Below are 20,361 nucleotides of genomic sequence, written 5' to 3' on the forward strand. Positions count from 1 at the left end.
GGTATTCTACGATTCTATGATTTCCTTGTGTCCTGTTGGTGGCCACCAGAGAGAGGAGATCAGCACCTCCCTCTCCACTGGCCCCTTGTAGAAGTTGTAGACTGTGATGTGGTCACCCCTCGGCCTTCTCTTCTCCAAGATGAACAAACCAAGAGACCTCAGCCACTCCTTGTAAGTCCTGTTCCTACGGCCTTTCACTATCTTGGTCACACTCCTCTGAACACATTCCAGTAGTTTGATGTCTTTCGTATCCTGAGATGCCCAAAACTACACACAGTACTTGAGGTGCGGGTAACCCTAGTGCAGTGTAGAGTGTGACAGTCAGCCCGCTCAAAGAGCTGGCTATGCTTTTGGTTGCCATACACCAACTTTTGTGCCCTACACTAACTTGCCACCAACCCAAACCTCCATATCTCTTTCTGCAGGGTTGCTCTCTGGCCCCTTGTCTCCTAATTTGTATGTATTACTAGGATTACTTTATCCCACATGGAGAATCCAGCACTTACTCTTGTTAAATTTCATTTGCCCAGCAATCTATCCAGATCTCTCTGTAAGCCCTCTCTATCCTGAGGGGAGTCCACAACTCCTCTTAGTTTAGTATCGTCAGCTTATGCCCACTTTTGCATGTTCTCTTCAGCCTTTGAAGGACTCCTGAGAACCAGTATTTTTGGACATGAAGATTAAAAGCAAAGCAAGGTGTGACACACTGCCTGTGACTCTCAGGGTCCAGGCACACCTCCCAGTATTTTATTATATGCAAGATATTCTTCTGGCCACACAGCACTACGAAGCACTTCTGCCTCACCTTATATCTGTGGTACCACCAGACCTCCTGAGCTACTCAAATGAAATGAGGACCCATTTTGCCAGTGGATACGAAAGAAGGAATGTGGGTACTTATTTAAGTGTCCAGTGCCTTGGCTCAATGGTACAATGAACCATTGTGTGAGAAACAGCCTGTAGTTATTCACCACTCTTAAGATATGTTAATGTGATGTGTTAACAAAAGCATTTATTCATAACACCCAAAGGAGGGAACACACTGAACTAATAAAATAAAATAAAATAAAATAAAATAAAATAAAATAAAATAAAAATTAAAGCTAAATTATATATGCCAGGGTTACTGTGAAAGCACCTTGCCTTTACTGACCTGACCTGGTATCTGCTCAGAAAAAGTGGCTGACAGTTTTGGCCATACTGGATAACTCTCTCTTTTTCTGTAGTGGAGACTTTCAGAAGACGGAAATTATTCAGGATCCTCTATCTGGCAACCAAGCCAAGGATAGAGCTTCTCACACAGAAATTCCATTAAAAAAAGTATCATATATTAACCTAGTTTCACAAGGCTTGCTCACCCTTACAGCTGCTCTCACTTTGAATGCACGGGAGGTGAGCAAGGAGGTGAGCTGAACTGCTGAGTCCCCCTAGCTGTATCCATGCGACATACTCTCAGACCAGGCCTCTAGAAAGACTGAAATTATTCTGCTAAAACTGCCTCTTTACTGCCTCCCTCTCAAGATCTTTGAGGACATCATTATTCTCAGCTGTGGTAGCACTGTCTTAATGCTTTAAAGTGTGTGGAAGCATCCTTTTGAGGCTGTATGTCTTCTCCAGCACCTGGGTGGCTGATAAAGAGTTCATTGCCTTAACATTAGGATGTTTCAAAGTGGCAGGACCACCTGGTCTACATTGATCTCTATGTTAACAAATGGATGTGAAGAGCTAAGTAGAATACATGTACACAACTCATTATCAGTGTTTGACCAGAAGGTGGAGATTTTTGATTAACAAAGTACCTGGGAGACTCATTCTCTATTCCCTTTCTCCATCAACATACTAATACATATTTTATAGGTAGGGATAATGCCTTCTGAGAAGCACTTGTGTCATCAGAAAAAGCAGACAAGATTTTTAAGCTTTGTTAAAGGCTGAAACAGTACAAGCAGTAGGCTTGACTTTAAGAAAAATTGGGAAGTATTATTCTGTGTGTAAGTATAGACACGTATCTGTCAGACTATCTGTGGGAAAACAAAAAATCTCAAACAAAATCAAACCAAAACACTCAGCTGACATCTGTGGAGTAGAGTTCTAACCAAAAATAACACCACTTCAACTTCCACTACAATCTGGTCTTGCTTAAGTCCTCAGAGTGCCTTGGTGACAACTCAGCAAGGAGAACGTAGATTTCTATGGTACATTGATTTTCACAAAAGGAAGCAGACTCCGGTAAAGAAAACTGTAGTGTTTAAGCTTTTGACTGTAGTACAGGAGACTACCTCTTCTCCTAAAGAGAGATCACAATCATGTCCCATATGTACTGAAGAACTATGTTGTACTGACTTTGAGATCCCCCCTGCCCTATTTTAAATCACACAGTGCTTTACAGAGGTCAGAATGGTTTCTTCGCTGTTTGTCCATTCTATTATTTCAACACAGCACAATAGCTTTTATACAGAACAAATGCTTTTAGAACTCAAATATATTCGCTATTGTATATTATGATTGCCCCACAGACCATGAACACTCTTTTATCTGGATTTCACAATTCCTCTGCCATCTGCCAGGCTATTTAGTAACACATGGAATATCAGAGAGATACATTGCAAGTGCATACCACAAACATATTTGGAACTGACTACTTTTTACTTTGTCTGGGACTATGTTTTGATATTACTCCCTGAGAAACAAGTAGTTTGCTATGAAACCTTCACACTCTTTTAAGATCTTTTTTAAATACCCCAGTTTTTTGAAGAAATTTGCCTGCTTTTGACTTTCATCTCAACTGGCTTTCTTACTGGCACACTTCTTTATTTGTCAGTAGAATAATAGGCTAAATTTTGCTCTTACTTACCTTCTGTCTAGCATGGCTCAGCTGCATTTTGTACATTCAAAAAGGATCAATTGAAAGAGAGTTTTGATCTGTTACTACAACCATAATAACAATTTGACTAATTATTGACAGATTGACCAATAACTGCTAATTATGTTTTCTATCACTAAGGTTTTGACATTTTTTGTTTTTACTAACATCCCAGCATTTATTTGCAAGTGAGGCTTAAAGGAATGAGCATTGTTTCCCACTCTTCAATCCACTAGTCCTGATGTACTCTTGGAGAACACATTGTTATATGGAATAAAAACCTAATATTTGTTATCCCTTCAATCAAAACTGGGCCCATTGAAACTAAAATCTGGCCTAATCCCATTAAATTATTTTTATGGTGTCATAGGTCAAACTTCTGAAGAGCAGCAGCAGGTGGGTCACAATTCAGATTGTATAAATTCCCAAGGGCTCAGCCAGTCTCTACATACAGCTGGAAAGCTGTATTGCCTTTGGTGCTGAAGCTCAAAAGGTAAGCACTTCTCTAGGAAAATTTACCTTCTCCATATATTATTCCTGGTTTATGCCTAAACTTAAGAGGAGAGCAATTATTGTGTTATCTTTTGTATCTGCAAGGAGTGAATATTTATATCCTATTCTCTAAAAATCTTCTTACCTGTGTTTATGCAATTTTATTATGTATAAAATCTGAGTATTTGTTTTCAGACAACTTTTTAAAAGTTTATTCTTTGTGCTTGTTATTTTGTGCTTAAAATATTTTATTTCAGAGCACCTTACCCTCTCATTCAGTATCTTTTGATTTTTGACAGCCAAAGAATAAGTTTGCTTGAGTGACCTCTGATTAAACAGAGTGCACTGAGAGAAAAACTGTAGCATTTAGTAAATATACTAGGTTTAGTTTAATGTGAAATTTCCCTATCAGTTGCATCCCTGGAAAATACAGCTGGTGAACACTATACAAGATAAAATGTGTGTGGGTGTACAGACTTATATTTCTACAATAATCTATAAATGTGAACTTGTATACAGAAAGGAAGGTAAGAGAAATGTCTGTGCGAGTGTATGTTTATGTCCATGAATATGGCCACTAAAAACCTTGGTAGAGTTTAATACTCCAAAGACAAACCTGAGATCCCAGAATTAAGCACCTACACAAAGGGCTGAATTTTGAAGAACAACAAACTTTCACAATTTCCATAAATCAGAGGAAGGAAACTAGATTTATGCTGACCTCAGAAGTTGTGCTTTATATAAGTGCAGTGGCCACAGCAAACTTACTTACACTGTCTAGCACTTCTAGAAACCTCAGACAGAAACAAATAAGAAACTTTTGCCAGTCTATGCCACAAACCAGTATTCATTTAACAGCACTGTAATATGGTAGGCATTGCTATTTTATCGTGTCTGCATTTCTACTCTATTTGAATGTCAGTAACAAAATTTAATTTCTCAGAAAGTTTATACTGTAGTATATATAGACATATTTATGCAAAGCAAGCCATATCTGAAAGCACAATAGGGTGGAATATTAATTTTGTGCATCAGTCTCTTTCCTAGATTTGGTGACCTTAGACAAATTATATTGCCTGTCCATGCTTTCATTACTAAAACAAGGGTAAAGATACAAGCCTTTGAAGATCTACTGACTGGAAGTACTGTGGAAAAAAAAAAGATATTTTACTGCACTTCTGTATTTTTAGAAAATAAAAACAGTCCGCTAGCCTCTGCTTTTACTTGTATCTGTCCAAACTGAGAGCAAATCTACTAAAATTCACACTTTAAATTTCCAGCTTTGCAAGTATATCAAAGACAGATCGTATTTTCTTGTTTTCATCAAGGTACTACAGAGTACCAAGGAATTCTAGCCTTCACCGAATGAAAATCAGAACAGGCTATTGTTATTTGACCGCTTTGAAAAGGTAAACAGAAATCACATACAGATTTTAGACCACTGAGGAACTGTACTGCCAAAAAGGCAACTGAATACAAATGTGAAAGAAACAGATTTATGAGTATGGATTTTTTCAAATGTATGGGAAGTGAGCATAGCAATAGGCATGTTACCACAGAATGACTTCAAAACTACTTGTTTATATTTCATTGACTAAAAACTATTATTAAAGTGCATTATGCTGTGTTTGTACAGTATTCCATCCTTACATTGTCATTGTACTTCTGCTGTTTACTCTAGGCAATCCTGGTTTCACAATGGGATCCATCGGTGCAGCAAGCACAGAATTTTGTGTTGATGTATTCAGGGAGCTGAAAGTCCAGCATGTCAACGAGAACATCTTCTACTCCCCCCTGAGCATCATTTCAGCTCTGTCCATGGTCTACCTAGGTGCAAGAGAAAACACCAGGGCTCAGATAGATCAGGTAAGGCCTCGGTGAAAGATTTAAACCTTCTTGCAGCTCAGTAGACCCATAGCATTTAGTTATATGACAATGTCCCTTGCATAGCCCAGAAGCTAAAAAATCTGGATCCAGAGTTATCAAAAGCTGTGGCCCCCATCTCTAACTCCCATAGTGCTGAACAAATGTGTTAGCCAGAAATCTTGAAACTGGATTTAAATTTTATCATTGTTAGTTGTAGGATTCTCAAAGAGAACAACACGTTCTAGTGTCCTTTGTATAGAGTAAGGAAAGTAGATAAAATCTCCAGGGAAAGAGCCAGAACATGTGTCCAGACTGCAAAATATTTCACAAGTTTTCTATAGCTCTCACTTTCTTCACAGAGATTGGCTGGCTTGTTACCTGGGAGAAAGTTAGTATTACTAATAGCACACACTGGAGGTGATTTCTAGATATTCACAGAAAAAGAGATCAGCTAAGCAGGCAACAGTAGGCCCAACTATTCACAGAGAGTGCAGATGGACTGCACCTTTCAAGTCATCCAGCTTTGCAGTTAGCTAAGAGGTTTACTTCAAGCATCATGTGCTTGAAGTAAACATTAATCTTAGTTGCATAACTTTCTTTTTCTTTTTTTTTTTGCCATACCTGTTATTTTAACTACTGTTATTTTCCATTACAGGTTGTTCACTTTGACAAAATCACAGGGTTTGGAGACACTGTTGAATCCCAGGTACAGAAATAATTTCAACTCCTTCTCTATGTCACTTTCTCCTGGGAGAAAAATCTAGCAGATAAAAGAGTCTCTTGCAGTTCCAACACCTCTCTCATGAGCAGCTGGTTTTCTGCATCCCGCAGCTGGAGGAACATTTTGTTCATAGGAATAGAGAGAGAAGGGAGGTAAGAGAGGATTCAGAACAAACATAGGATGAAACACAGCACCATAATATTGGGCATATAAGGAAAATTATAGATATTTGCACGTGTATGCAAAGTAGGTGGATGTTACTGGTTAAATGGGACTGGTTGAGAAAGAAGGAAAGCCTATCTATCTGGTCTGCTGGAGCTAGATAATGTAGCAGGTAATTAAGAGTCCCTTGGAGAGAGGTATGAGGAAATTACAGTATAAAAACAGCACAGAATTGTATACATTAGAAAAATACATTAGTTCTAGCAACAAGAAGTACAAGATGAACAACAGTTTTGTAAGCAGAAGTGTCTGAACTACTCTACTTTTCTCATATAGTATGAAAAATATTCTAAGTACTAAAACTAGGATAATATAATCTATCTTTTTATTTGTATTCATGTATCCATTCAGTGCGGCTCATCTCTAAGTGTCCACAATTCGCTTAAAAACATGTTCGCCCAAATCACCCAACCAAAAGACAATTATTCACTCAACTTTGCCAGTAAACTTTATGCTGAAGAGACATACCCAATCCTACCGGTGAGTTGCTCTAAGATCTGATCTGAGTGTATTTCCATGTCACAGCTGTACCATTCTGTAATGCAAAGGCGCTGCCAGAAGTTTAGGTTCTGCTAAAGAAATTTTCTTTTATATGGAAGACAGGATTCATGACTTCTCTCTATCACAGCCCTAACCCTCTACAGTCTTGAGAAGAAATTTGCCTTGCTAAAAAGATGTTTGTGCAAAGTACAATCATAATCCAACCATGTCAAGGTATAATTAATAAAGGTAGCTTTTGTTGGAAAGAGTTAACTCCAACTGTTTTCTCAACAAACCTGAAAAATAACTTCAGGTTCTCAAAAATATTCCAAGTTTTCCCTCTGAAAGGAACATTTAACTTGAAATTAAAGGAAAATACCATTGCAAAATAAAAAGTTAAGAAGCTGGCAAAAGGAATAAACCCCCATATTTCAACTGAAATTAATTCCATTTTTGGATCAAACTCAGTTCTGCAGAAGATTTTTAAAAATGTGAGCATATTGTCTTGCTTGAAGCAATGAATATCAAATCTTAAGCGGCTTTTGAACTAGAATCATGTCTTGCTGATTAGCCTTAATAAGCACATTATTCATATCTCTTAATTTCAGTCTTGCATTTCACATTTGCAAAATGCTTTGACATTCTGATCTGAAAACTGCATACTCTTCCTTTGAAGGAATACTTACAATGTGTGAAGGAACTGTATAAAGGAGGCTTGGAAACTATCAGCTTTCAAACAGCTGCAGATCAAGCCAGAGAGCTCATCAATTCCTGGGTTGAAAGCCAGACTAACGGTAAGAGCAAGCCAAGTATCAGCATAGGTATTTTCCTTCCTGCCACCATATTTGAGCAGCATATGAGAACACTTTGTCAGGAGACAAAAACCCCTAAACCTCTCTCTCTGTCCTTCTCCCAGACAATAGCTCAGTTCCCAGATATGGAACTATCATTTAATGTTTTGGGTTTTTTTTCCCTCAGAAACATCTCTTTTAGAGGACTCTTTGTATAAGCAAACACAGATAAAAGATGCTGAATTTTAGCTGAAATGAAAATATTCACAATCATGCAAACTCTAGTGTGGCGTCACACTCTGAAGCAGAAAACCAGGCCATGACTAAACTACTAGTGGGAAAGGACTGAAGGAAGAGCTTGCTGTGTGCATGAGGACTGCAGGATAGACAAAAACAAGTATAAGAAGAAAGTAGAGTGAAATTCTGGTTTCTTCCTTTCCTGCTACCTTCTTTATATAGTCATGACCTTTCAACTTTGGTTTGAAACAAGAAGTATTTATGTTTACTGTTTGGGTTGGAGACCATCCTGGGATAAATTATTCCAATGGTTCTTCCCGTTGTCACAAAATACAAGTTTACTCATTTTCTAACAAGTAAATCTCTGGGTCTTACATCTTCCATTATAATTCTTTACAGAGAGAGGAAACAGCAGCTATTGCCAACAACAGTGAACAAATCAACCTCAGAAGTACAAGATTACAGCTGCCCTACACCCTCCTCCCTACAAATTCTGTACCCTTCATTTAACATTGTATTGCCAAGTAAGATACATTATACACAAATGTGTTATATACATGTCTCTTTTCCCATGCCTTCTTAAAGGAATGATCAAAAATATCCTTCAACCGAGCTCTGTGGATCCCCAGACTGCAATGGTCCTTGTCAATGCCATTTACTTCAAAGGAGTGTGGGAGAAAGCATTTAAGGATGAAGAAACCCAGGCAGTGCCTTTCAAAATTACTGAGGTAAATGGGCATATATCACCTTAAAGGTGTCTTCTAGAATTTATGAAGAGAGTAGACAAGTTGTTATATAATCTTCCAGAACAAGAGCAATCAGTAGCTTTAATCAGAAGTGGCCATTTCTACAGTCTAAGAATAATCTTTATGAAAACTATATTATCTTATTTTGTTTTGCAGCAAGAAAACAGACCCGTGCAGATGATGTATCAGTTTGGTTCATTTAAAGTGGCAGTGGTGGCTTCTGAGAAAATTAAGATCCTGGAGCTTCCATATACAAGTGGGCAGTTGACCATGTTGGTGCTGTTGCCTGATGAAATCTCAGGCCTGGAGCAGGTATGGCCCTGGCAGTTGGGTTTCATAAAACCTTAAACACAGTGAAATTTAGGCCCTTCACAATAAAGTGATACTAAAACACTTCACCAGCACAGATCTGACCACTAGCAGCATGGGATTGTTGCATAGAAGCATGCAGTTGTCTCAATGGTCATGAAATAGTTTGTGCTGAGCATGGAGTGCTTAAGGAACTACTTTAGTGGGTTAATTATTGGTCACTGCAGAACAGATTCTTCTCAACTAAGCAGCTGTTACTCCAGCAGCTTGAACTCCAAAAGGTTTTAATATCTCCATTCCTGCATGTTGTGGAGCTTCCTGGGAGGTTCATGTTAGCTTTACTAGTTGCAATTATCATTTGGTTTGGCAGTGCTCAACATGCTTCCTTCATACCTTCAAAAATTAACTATCTAAATACTGAATATGAGAAGTACTGGAATGGTTAAAGCAATTTCAGAAAATAAAATGTATATGACATACTGTTGTTGATATGAACAGCATACAGGCACAGGATATTGTCATTAGCAGGGCTGTAGTTAGTCTGAATATGAAAGTTATGTAATAAATGAGAGTTCATTGAAATGTTTGTACAGTAATTCAAAGAGTTTAATTTATAAAAATGAAGAGGCTTTTGAGCACAGCTAAGTGTCCTCAGTGATAAATGATAGTTCAGGTATGAGTGATTGGTTGCCATTAACACCTGGTTACTTGAAGGCCTTAAATGTAGCTAGAGCTTACAACTCAAAGGCATAGAATGTTGTTTGGAATATGTTTCACAAGAAAAGAAGATACACAGGGAAGAGCTTTAGATGAAATTTGCAGAGTAGCCATCTCATTAATAAAATTAATTGACAGTGAGACTATTAAAAATAGAAAGCAGAAAAGCAGGACAGAAAAGAAAAAGTCATAGTTTGCTTTTCTCTCTTAGATACATTAATCTGTATATACCTAGAAATATGCCATGCTAAGAGCAGTCAGTTTAAAAAGAAAAACCAACCACTGGTACTGCATTGTCACAAAGGAAGTTATGCTCTCATCCCCTAGATCTCATTTGCTTGTCTCCTTGCAGCTTGAGAATGCAATCACCTTTGAAAAACTTACAGAGTGGACCAGTGCTGATATAATGGAAGAGAAGAAAATAAAAGTGTTCCTCCCACGCATGAAAATTGAGGAAAAATATAACCTCACATCTGTCTTAGTGGCCTTGGGTATAACTGACCTGTTCAGCTCATCAGCCAATCTCTCTGGCATCTCTTCAGCAGAGAGCCTGAAGATGTCTGAAGCTGTCCATGAGGCATTCGTAGAAGTCTATGAAGCAGGCAGTGAGGTGGTAGGCTCATCAGGAGCTGGGTTGGAGGCTGCAAGTGACTCTGAAGAGTTTAGGGCTGACCACCCTTTCCTCTTCTTGATCAAGCACAACCCAACGAACAGCATCCTCTTCTTTGGCAGATGCTTTTCCCCTTAAAGTGAAGAAAGCTGAATGAATTCCTCTCCCTCACAGCAAGACCCAAAGCACTGCAGTATCAAGGACAAAAAGAAATGCATACTCTCTCTCATCCATATTTTCTAAAACCAAAAGCTTTTCTTTATCAAAAAAAAAAAAAAAAAAAAAAAAGGCAGAAAAAAGCAAAAAGCTCAATCGGAGAAAGTATGTCAAGAAAACAGAGGCCCTTTCCTTTCTGCAAGATGAAGAGTTAAGGGAATGAAAACTGGACCCAAAGAAAGCATGAGCATGAACAGAGATGTTTGTGGTGCAAGCTAACAGTAGTAGTGCCAAATCATCACAATGAAACAACACAGCCACAATTTATCAGCAGAAGTTTTGTGGGGGAAAAAAAAATTGCAGCATTCTAACTAAGCCAGGTTTCTCTATGGCCAGGCTTCATCATGACTCCTCTGGAACCAGTCACTCGAAAGCGCCCAGATTAAACTCTAGACTATCATCAACCATTCCTACTCTGACACAGCAACTGCCTTCTCTTTGTGCTCCTGATACTGTAAGGCTCTTCCTCCCCTTCTAAAGATGCATTATATAAATCTTGTAATTCATATTTCTCCTTAAATCTTTTTGGCTCAATCATCAAGACTAAATATGATATGTTCCTATTCAAATTGTTTTTCATGTATCCATATGTAAAGGGTCTTGCAAATGTACTCTTTTGTTCCTCTGATCATAATAAAAACATGTTTAAGCACATGCATTTCATTTGGAGTCTTTCAAGTGCGCTCAGGATGGAGTAATCCTGGTTGAACATACAAACTGCAGAAGATAGGCTGGAGAGCAGTCCTGCGGAAAGAGATCTGGGGGGTTGGGTTGATGGCAAGTTCAGTATGAGTCAACAGTGTGCCCTGGCAGCAAAAAGGGCCAACTGTGTCCTGGGGTGCATCAAAAACAACATAACCATTCAGTCAAGGGAGGTAATCATCCCATTCTAGAAAGCACTGGTGCGACCCCGCCTTGAGGACTGTGTGTAATTTTGGGTGCCTCAATACAGGAAGGAATATCTGAGGTCTCTTGGTTTGTTCATCTTGGAGAAGGCCGAGGGGTGACCACATCACAGTCTATAACTTCTACAAGGGGGGCAGTGGAGAGGGAGGTGCTGATCTCCTCTCTCTGGTGGCCACCAATAGGACACAAGGAAATCATAGAATCGTAGAATACCAGGTTGGAAGGGACCTCAGGGATCATCTGGTCCAATCTTTCTTGGCAAAAGCAAAGTCTAGACAGGATGTTCCAGCACCCTGCCCAGCTGAACCTTGAACATGTCCATTGCTGGGGAATTCACCACTTCCCTGGGGAGATTGTTCCAGTGGCTGATTGTTCTGGAATGAAACTGAGTCACAGAAAGTTCAGATGGGACATTAGAAAAAGGTTCTTCCCTGAGATGGTGGTGAGTCACTGGAACAGGGTCCCTGGGGAAAGGGGTCATGGCACCAAGACTGTCAGAGTTTAAGGGATGTCTGGACAATGCTCTTAATCATATGGTTTAATTTTAGGTAGTCCTGTGAGGATCAGGGAGTTGGACTTGATGATCCTTATGGGTCCCTTCCAACTTGAGATATTCATGATTCTTTTATCAGAGTTGGTTCATTGCTTACAGAGAGATAAGGAATGAGAATCTGTCCTAACTCTTGGCAAAGATACAATGTTGAGACCAATTTTTCTGCCAGGAATGGATCCACATGACCCATATAACCTCATGCATGCAATTCAAACCAGTCAGATATAACACTTCCAGCACAAACCATGATTCATCCCGTCTCTCTGAAACAAGAGCTGATAAGCACTTTGGAAGGCAGCTGAATACATGCAGAATCTACATCCTTCTGAGGCACAGCACTTCCTTAAAGAACACATGTGAATGGGAAATGGGAAGGAGTTTTCTAACTATCTTTGTGATGTTTATAAAGCTTTATAGGCTCTTACTTTGCAACTAAAGAGAATAATCATGCTAAGAGAAGCAATGTTTATGGCAAGTTATAGTTTGTCTCTAATGAATTATTCTTCCCTTTGTCACTGAAGCAAGAAAGGAAACAGACCTGTAAGAACTGTTGCGGAGAAGTACCAGAAGAGTGAAAGAGAAAGGTTTTGGGGAATTAAGTTACTGTAAGAAAGCTATGCTATTTCCTGACTCTAGTATGCACAGCATGGCACCAGTGTTGGGTGGTCTGTGGTGGTATGTTTTACTTGTTTTAGTTCCAAGATAACACATATTTTGGCAGGTCCTAGGGAGCATAATTTGCTGGTAGCAAATATGATCTTGCAAAAGAAGGAAAATTATATGACACTTCCTTCACTGGTGCATAAATAGTTCAAATAATTTCCTTCACTTTCCTGTACATTAGTCTATTGCTGGTCAGGAGATATCAAATGGGGGAATTTATCGTAAGAGAGCTAATAATTTGTTTACTATTGTCCTGGAGTTTCTGTTGATGTGGCCATGGAAATAGGGCATCTAAAATCCTCAGGACACTTAATTTTCAGTAGCTATGTTCTAAAACTGCACTATTTCTTGGTTGTTGTAGTTCTTAACAATTAAAACATACTTCTTCACAAATGGAAGAGACAAAGAAATACATCTGCTCCTCTATGTAGACAGATAGATTCAGTGCTGCTTCCTGATTTCTGCTGACTTCTCCTGCCAGCACAAAACGAGTAGTCATATTCTTCTCCTCAGTAGTCACTTGCTTAAGCAGCTGTGCAGTCCATCCATCTCTAGTACACAAACAAAAAATACCAAACCAAACCAGCCCCATGCATTCTCAGTCCTATGTTTTCAGAGACTGAAAGCTTTGAAACTGTTCTGGGACTTGGCAAATCACACACCCACTAATGAATGGATGCTGGAGTCCTCAAATCTCAGACAGATAAGTATTTGTCTAACAGCTAAAAACTTCAACAGCCTTCCACACCTGAGGCACTGTAGTTTCTGTAATAACAGGCCTCACCTAAAGAACAGGCTTCTTAAGGAGAAGCCTGGATGTAGTCCCAAGTTGGGTGGCAGATATGAGACCTCCAACATCCCACATGGAACAAGTCCTCTCCTTTGTGCCAACAGAGGAGGCTACAACTTTTTCTCTGTATCCCCAAATGAGCAAAATAGTCAGCACCATGTCCCAGAGACTTTGGCTCTCTGCTCTGTCATGAAGTACAGGTGGATTACCCTTTCTTTTACCCCCAGTATGTCTTTCAGCAGAAGTACGGAAGAAGGCTCAGGCTTACAGCTTTAGGACCTGTCATAAGAGGCTGTCATAAAGCACATGGGGTGCTTTACCACCACACCCCATGTGTGTTTGTAATTTCATATGTGCAGAGACACAACTAATTCAAAGGATTAGTAAGTTTTGCAGATACAAGACCACACTTGTTTGGTTGCCTGCAGTCTTTCAATGGGAAGGTAATTCACGTAATGAGTTTCCATAGAGATGACAGAATTTGCCCCTAAGGCCCTACTGTTTATTCCAGTCCAAATTCTTCAAATACATAAAAATGTAAGTAATATTGCTCAGTTGAAAAGAGTCAGTTACTTGCAAAACTCCTGAAGTTCACACAGTTAGAGAGTAACTTCAGTTGGAATGAGCAGCTGACAGTCATTTGCTCCTAGCTTCAGATATATACCAGGTTGCTCAGGGCCCTTCCCAGTCAGATGTTGCATATCTGCAATGGTGGAGAATCCACGATGTTCTGATTAATTTCATTTTAAACATAAATCCAAACCTCGCTAATGTAGAAGTAGTGTAAGCCATTCAGCCAGCTTAGCTTTTCTCTCACCCAATGAAAGTTGGCCACATGTGAGAATGAGTCCCACGAGTTCCTTTAACCTTGATTCTCCCATGGATATCCCACAAAGGTCTCACTGTCTCTCATAACTTTTAATGCTCTTGGAGCCAAAGTCATACAGAATATCTCTAAATCTCAAACAGTGCTTAGCCACTTTGTGAATAGCAAATTCCTAGGATGGTCAATGCTTAGGAGCAATGGTGAGATAACACACAGGTAGCTTCATGCTACACATTTTTAGTCCCAGCCCCATAATTTATATTTTGTCTCCACTTTATTATATGTGGATATCAATAGTTTGTACCTGGCCTCCCTTTCTTCACTGTTATACTCTTAAACATCACAAGATAAAGACTTTAATACCATACAGTCTTAACTGTCCTGTGACACGAGCAAACACTCACAATTGCATGCTACTCCTGGGAAAAAAAAAGATTCCAAACTAATTATGAGCTTTTATTTTTATAACTCACACAGCACTTCCCTGATTTTTCTAAATGCTATCAATAGCAATCCACAGTTTAACATCAGTGCAGGCAAACAATGAACTTCTATTACCATCACCTTTCAGACAAGCCAATCCTTACAGTGGAAGGCTGACTTCTTAGTCACACAGGTAAGATTCCAGGGTTGTGGCTCTAATGAGAAATCATTATGGAGAATAGTGAGGTGTCAGATGCATTCCTGTAAAGAAAGCATAGATATAGGAAATAAAGGCGAACAAAGAGGGAGAAGGAGGAATCATTAAACTTCACAGGGCTGTGTGTAAGAGCAGTTCCACTTTCCTTTCCTCTTTTCTCTTTCATTCTGCCCCATCTCTCTTGGGGACCTTGAGACCTGACATCCTTTTACATGGTTCAAGTTAGCAAGCTTTTTGTAACAGTGACCAAGTAGAAATTAATGACATGATACATGACAGGTAAGACAAGATGAAATCATGTTCCTTTCTGCTCTCAGACAGAATTCTGTCTGAGACAGGTTCATTGCTATCCAGTAGCTCACTTCCCCCAAGGTGCTGACTATCCCCACCCTCACCATGTCCTCCTGTATCTTCCTTGCCCTTCAGCAATTTCTATCTGTTTCTTGGGCCAGTGAGGGAAAGGGGCAGGGCTGGAGTCAAGCCTTGTTTCTAAGAGGAGAAATGTCAGGGAGAGGAAGGTTCAGGACTAAGGAAGAAAGTGGGCGGAGTGTTGCCACTCCTACTGCCTAGAGGAATCATCTGCCATGCAGTAAGGCTGTGTCAGAGTCCAAGCTGAATTTCAGCTGCACCTGCAGGAGGTGGGGTGATGGCCCATTCTTCCAGCCACAGAGAGCAAGTGCTCTGCCTCTTCTTACACATACTCTGCTAAGTTTCCTTAGCCTGATGTTGCCTCTGTACCGCTGAATTCAAATTAGTCTTGGTCTACAGCTTGGTCTGTACATGTTCCCAGACAAGGAATTGGCAACCACAGAAGCAAGGGTTATAAAGAAAGCCTCGGAAGATAAAGCCAAAGCTCTAGAATATGAAGGGAGACAAATCAAGAAGAAAGAAAATTCTAAAGCAGCTGAAAAGGACAATTGCACTAGTTTTAAACTACACAAAGAGAGTTCTGCTTTTGGCTTTGAAAGAGCTAAAAGAGTCGGAAATACCAATCCAAAAGATAATGAAGCCATGAAGATCTGCATACAGCTGAATCACAACTGGAAAGGGCAGCTCCAAAGAGCTTGGAAGTGCTGTGGTAAAGAAGAGCAGATGGTCATCAGGGTATTTTAAAGTAAGACCCTCAGTGCATTACCATGCAGGTTCACACTTTTGTATATCTCACAAAAGCTTAAGGAATAAAATCAAAACTTTCTGTCTCATTCTGTCTGAGAGCAGAAAGGAACACAATATCATCTTGTCTTACCTGTCATGTATCATGCCATTAATTTCTACTTGTCACTGTTACAAAAAGCTTGCTAACTTGAACCATGTAAAAGGATGTCACGTCTCAAGAGACTGAGCTGCTTTGTGCAACAGGCAAAGAACATGAGAGATGGGAAGATGTAAGAAACTTTCAATGGCAAAGGCATTGGTAAGACATGTTCAAATAATGCTAATGACATTCCACCTCAACCATGGTCCTTGCCAGTCTGAGAGGGAAATTCCATCCCAGGCCCCCTTTTGGGAGTTACTTTCTTCCAGAACAAAGGTTTATTGCCTTTGTATGTGCACTTAACCAGGTAGTTCAGATCAGTCCCAACGGTAGCCTAAAAAGCATGAAATTACAAAGAGCCAGTAGGTGCCAAGCAGCTCAGTGAACAGCTAAGATATCCAGTACACTTCCACAAGTGAGTATTGGGAAAATTCTCCTTATGAAACTTCTGAAAAAACCAACTGCCTTGTGAAATTCCTGGTCATTTCACCAGGCAAGAATATTTGCAGTGGAGCTATATGAAAAAAATAGCAAATGTTTAAATGGGTTTCTTAAAAGAGAGCATTTCCTCTATACCCTGCTCTTGCATATCAGCACAAGGCTCCTGCTTAGGATGCACTCTTGTTCAGAAACGTGGTTTGAAGATACATTGACTTGATAGTCACATTGTTCACCCCACAACATGGCACATCTTGCACTATACCACTGTGGCCTGGGAAACTCCCATTTATGCAAAGCAGGGATCAGCTTTCTGATTCAGTAGTTGTGCAGCTGACGTACAGTTACACCCTTTGAGAGATTTCTTTAGAAAAATGACAAGTTTCAGCTAAAGTGCGTACAAGCCACATGTCATTACTCACGATGCGGTACTGTGTATCACGATTGAGAAATTCTGGCCACTCTTCATATTTTTGATGTTGACCTGGGATACTTTATAAATGCTCACCACCTGCGTCATTCGAAGGAAAGCTGTACCCTTGTGTATGTGAAAACCCTGTGCATATTCATGAACAGATAAACTATGTCTTTTCAGATATAGAGATCAGTCCTTTCTCAGAAGTGTTGCGCTTCTTAACAGAGACAGAACAAACACCACTTTTATTAATTACAGTGTCTAAGCCAAAGCATGTAGAAATAATAGTAAAGTATGATGAATTGAGCCAGTACTGTCAAATTTCACCACACCTTTGCTTTCTGCAGGTGTGGAGCAAATATCTCAATAATATTTATACAGGAACTTCACCACACCCTCTGGAAACTCATACAGTTTTAAATACTGTTAGAATATGTCAGCAAGGATTGCTTGGCAAGGGAAGGCTTGCAAACTTACTCCTAGGAGGTACACAACAGATAAATATCTACTCTGTTTCAAAATAAAGACACGTGTATTCTCAACCAAAGCCTTAAAAGGAAAAAAGATATCCAAAGAACCAATCTCTCAAAAACTATTTGAGATTTCAGGGTAGTATAAACTTATCCTAAATAAATATCTGTTACAGTACAAACCAAAATCTGTTGTAACCAGTCTAGGTGATGCATATAACTTATTATTTTTTTCTTTTAGCTGACAAGGTTAGGAAAAGCTCATGCCATGCTCTCAATTACATCATGACAGAGGCATGACCCAGATGAGTGTCTTCCTTAGGACAGAAAAGTATTTAGTCACTCAGCACCCTCACTATTTTCTGCTGCTCTGCCCCTGTCCTCCCTACAGTTTTTAACTTTAAATCACACAGAGATTTAGAGAAAAATACATCAAGGATTAATTTAATCAGGGACTAAAATATTCTCAGATTTCAAAACCTTTCTCCTCCCCATCATTGTATCTCTGACATCCTTTTAAGGGGTTTGGGACATTTAAAATCCTTTCATGTTTATAACCTACTGGCCTGCTCTGGCTGAGCCAAAAACCTGAATAGAGTGATCTGCTGACCGAACCAGGAATTCTTCCCTCCCAGGTAAATAAACAGTGCTTATACTGGTGAAAAAATATTTGAAGATGTCAGGGAAACTGAAAAGCTTTTCTTCAAACATCACTTTTCCTTTTGATCTACCTGAAATAAAGAACATATTAGTTTTGATTTAAATCAGATTTCCAAAAGCTATATAGAGTTGATAGCTAAAATATACTACCAATGAACATGAAAACCAGCCATGGAAAGTTGTATCCTAAAATACTGTGTGAAAGCAGAAGCTACCATTTTTCTGTGACAGAAAGTCTTTCTCTCAAGACCCTCAAGAGCCTTTATAGAGCTCTTTATTATGTTCTGTTTAGACACCAAGTATTTCACCTACTCCTGAATCCAGGTGCTAATGAACAGAACAACGCACTGCGTAAGAAAGTCGAAATGACTTGTGCTAAGTTATACTGAAACTGGAGGAAAACAAAATGCATTTGATAGCTTAAATCTGGCCACAGCACTGATATTCTGCCAGCATTTGTCCTGACCAAATATAAACATGAATGACTACAGTGAGAGAGCCCACAGGCTTACTTCCCTCAGGAAGGGTACTATTAACACAAATATAAGTCTTCTAGTGTGCTGATGTGTTGACTTAGTATAGAGTGGGAGTGAGACTACCGCTGCTCCTGAGTCAGAAATAGCACCACCCATTGAACTGAGTCCTTTGGTGGTGCTACTTCAAAAGGATATTGGAAAACGTTATCACGTTGATTTAGCATATGTTGTCCTTTGAGACGAGTATAATTTTAGTTACTCAGTATGCTTTTTTTGGTTTTGGCTAATAACCAGCCATGCCATTCAAGAAGTGTTTTAAAAAGGAAGCTTTAAAATCCTGTACAGAGGCACAAGCCTCTCATTCCCTCTAGCCCAGCGTTTCTGCATAAGCGGAACACCTCAGGCACTTCTTGTAAAGCAGCAAGCAATATTACAAGTTAGCAAATTAAATTCACCCATTTAAAAACCAGAAAATCCACAGTAATTTCTCTAAGGGATAAAGTCTATACAGTGTTATCTATCACTCATTCAACAATATGGCTAAATTTGCAAAGATTACACAAATCATTTAGCTTTGGGAATGACTTAAGGCCAATGTAAACAGATTACAACTTTCCCAGGCATGATGGAAGCAATTAATTATGCAGTGAACACCTCTCCTACGCTATGTTGCTCTCTGCAAAACCTAACAGATGCATCTAATTATAACTCACCTGCTGGTTTTGTGTATCTACAACTTCAAAAGACCCAACAGACAGGAAAACCATTTGATTAAAGTCATGCAGTTCCTCACAGGTAGGAAAGCAACTTTAACAAAGCCTTCGGTTCCCAGATTGTATCGATGCAAAAGGGTCACCATTGGCAAGGGACTCTGTGCAGCTGCATCCTCCTGTGTCCTACACCAAATTTTGCAGTTACTCCCATGGCTCTTTCCTCATTACAGAGTCTTCTGTACCAGCCACTGACATTACAGTTGAAGTGCATCTTAAATGTATACTTGTAGGCAGCAGGTCAGAAAGAAGCTCTCAGAAGGCAGTTTATGCTGAGGAGATAGACTTTGAGAGTGAGTCTTGCTCAGCATTGAGGAGGCAGTTGCAAATAGACAAGCAGCTTACAAGGAGGTCTTCAAGGTGGTGTCATCAACAGCGCAGAGCGGTAGGGAATGAAATAAAGGGCAAGGGTAGGATTACACAGGTGTTTTCAGTTAGGGGTTAGAGAGGGGATGGACAGCTACAAAAAAGACAACAGAGGAAAGGACAGCATGACTGCAAGGAGAATCAGGGAAGGAGGTGTTCTAGTAGCCAGAACAAGAGAGAGAAAAAAAAAAAAAAAAAAGACAATTTGACAGAATATCCATTTATGGAATGGAAAGTAAGGAAAAGCTGAGGTGCTTCACTGGTCAAACAGCAGCTTTCAGATTAGGGTAGGGAAACAGAAGCAGAAGAGAAATAAAGTCAAATCTAAGACCCACACCAGGTTCTAGTCACCAGTGATTATAAAAGCAAAGGTCTGGTGCCTGTTTCTCAACCTTTACTATCTCACGGTGACAACATGTCCCTGGTTGTACAGTCTTAGAATATTCTGAGATTAACAAAATCTATTTTTCTAAAATGGAAACCCACCAGGAGCGACAAATATTTTCTCAATAGGAAATAGACAATAGAAAAACTCAAATATAAGAAGTCACTGTCTTTTGTCTGTTCAATTAATTCATCTAATTTCAATTAGGCGAATCATAAAAGAAGTATGCCAGCAACTGCAATTTTAAAACCCTCCAAACCACGAAAGAAAAGTTTAAAGTAGTGTGGGTTCAAGTTGTTACTAGCCTGTTGCCAGAAAGGTGTTTATAGAAATACTTGTGCAGTCAGTTTTGTAAGTTTCTTGTATGGTATCATTCTCACCATCACTTCACATCCTACTCTGAGATGATTCAGTTCTTCTGAATGTGGGATGTGGCCTACAGGGCAGATTAAATTGCACAGTCATGAGTCATAAGAAC

The 20,361-nt window shown here is 39.4% G+C and overlaps 1 protein-coding gene across 1 annotated transcript; it reads left to right on the forward strand.

Annotated features, from left to right (window-relative positions):
• The first annotated feature begins 3,274 nt into the window (after positions 1-3,274).
• On the forward strand, positions 3,275-10,313 carry LOC115614989 (ovalbumin-like). Its single transcript, XM_030502557.1, has 8 exons — positions 3,275-3,356; positions 5,037-5,221; positions 5,877-5,927; positions 6,516-6,644; positions 7,321-7,438; positions 8,258-8,400; positions 8,575-8,730; positions 9,797-10,313. The coding sequence occupies exons 2-8, from the start codon at positions 5,054-5,056 to the stop codon at positions 10,190-10,192; spliced, it is 1,161 nt and encodes a 386-aa protein (XP_030358417.1). The 5' UTR covers positions 3,275-3,356; positions 5,037-5,053; the 3' UTR covers positions 10,193-10,313.
• The last annotated feature ends 10,048 nt before the right edge of the window (positions 10,314-20,361 follow it).

Source organism: Strigops habroptila, chromosome 1 (genome assembly GCF_004027225.2).
Source record: "Strigops habroptila isolate Jane chromosome 1, bStrHab1.2.pri, whole genome shotgun sequence".
NCBI classification, from domain to species: Eukaryota; Metazoa; Chordata; class Aves; order Psittaciformes; family Psittacidae; genus Strigops; species Strigops habroptila.

Coding starts and splice junctions, on each gene's coding strand:
- LOC115614989 (XM_030502557.1), top strand. CDS start 5,054: ATGGGATCCATCGGTGCAGCAAGCACAGAATTTTGTGTTGATGTATTC. Junction 5,928..6,515: donor GAGACACTGTTGAATCCCAG/GTACAGAAATAA, acceptor GTATCCATTCAG/TGCGGCTCATCTCTAAGTGT. Junction 6,645..7,320: donor AGACATACCCAATCCTACCG/GTGAGTTGCTCT, acceptor CTTCCTTTGAAG/GAATACTTACAATGTGTGAA.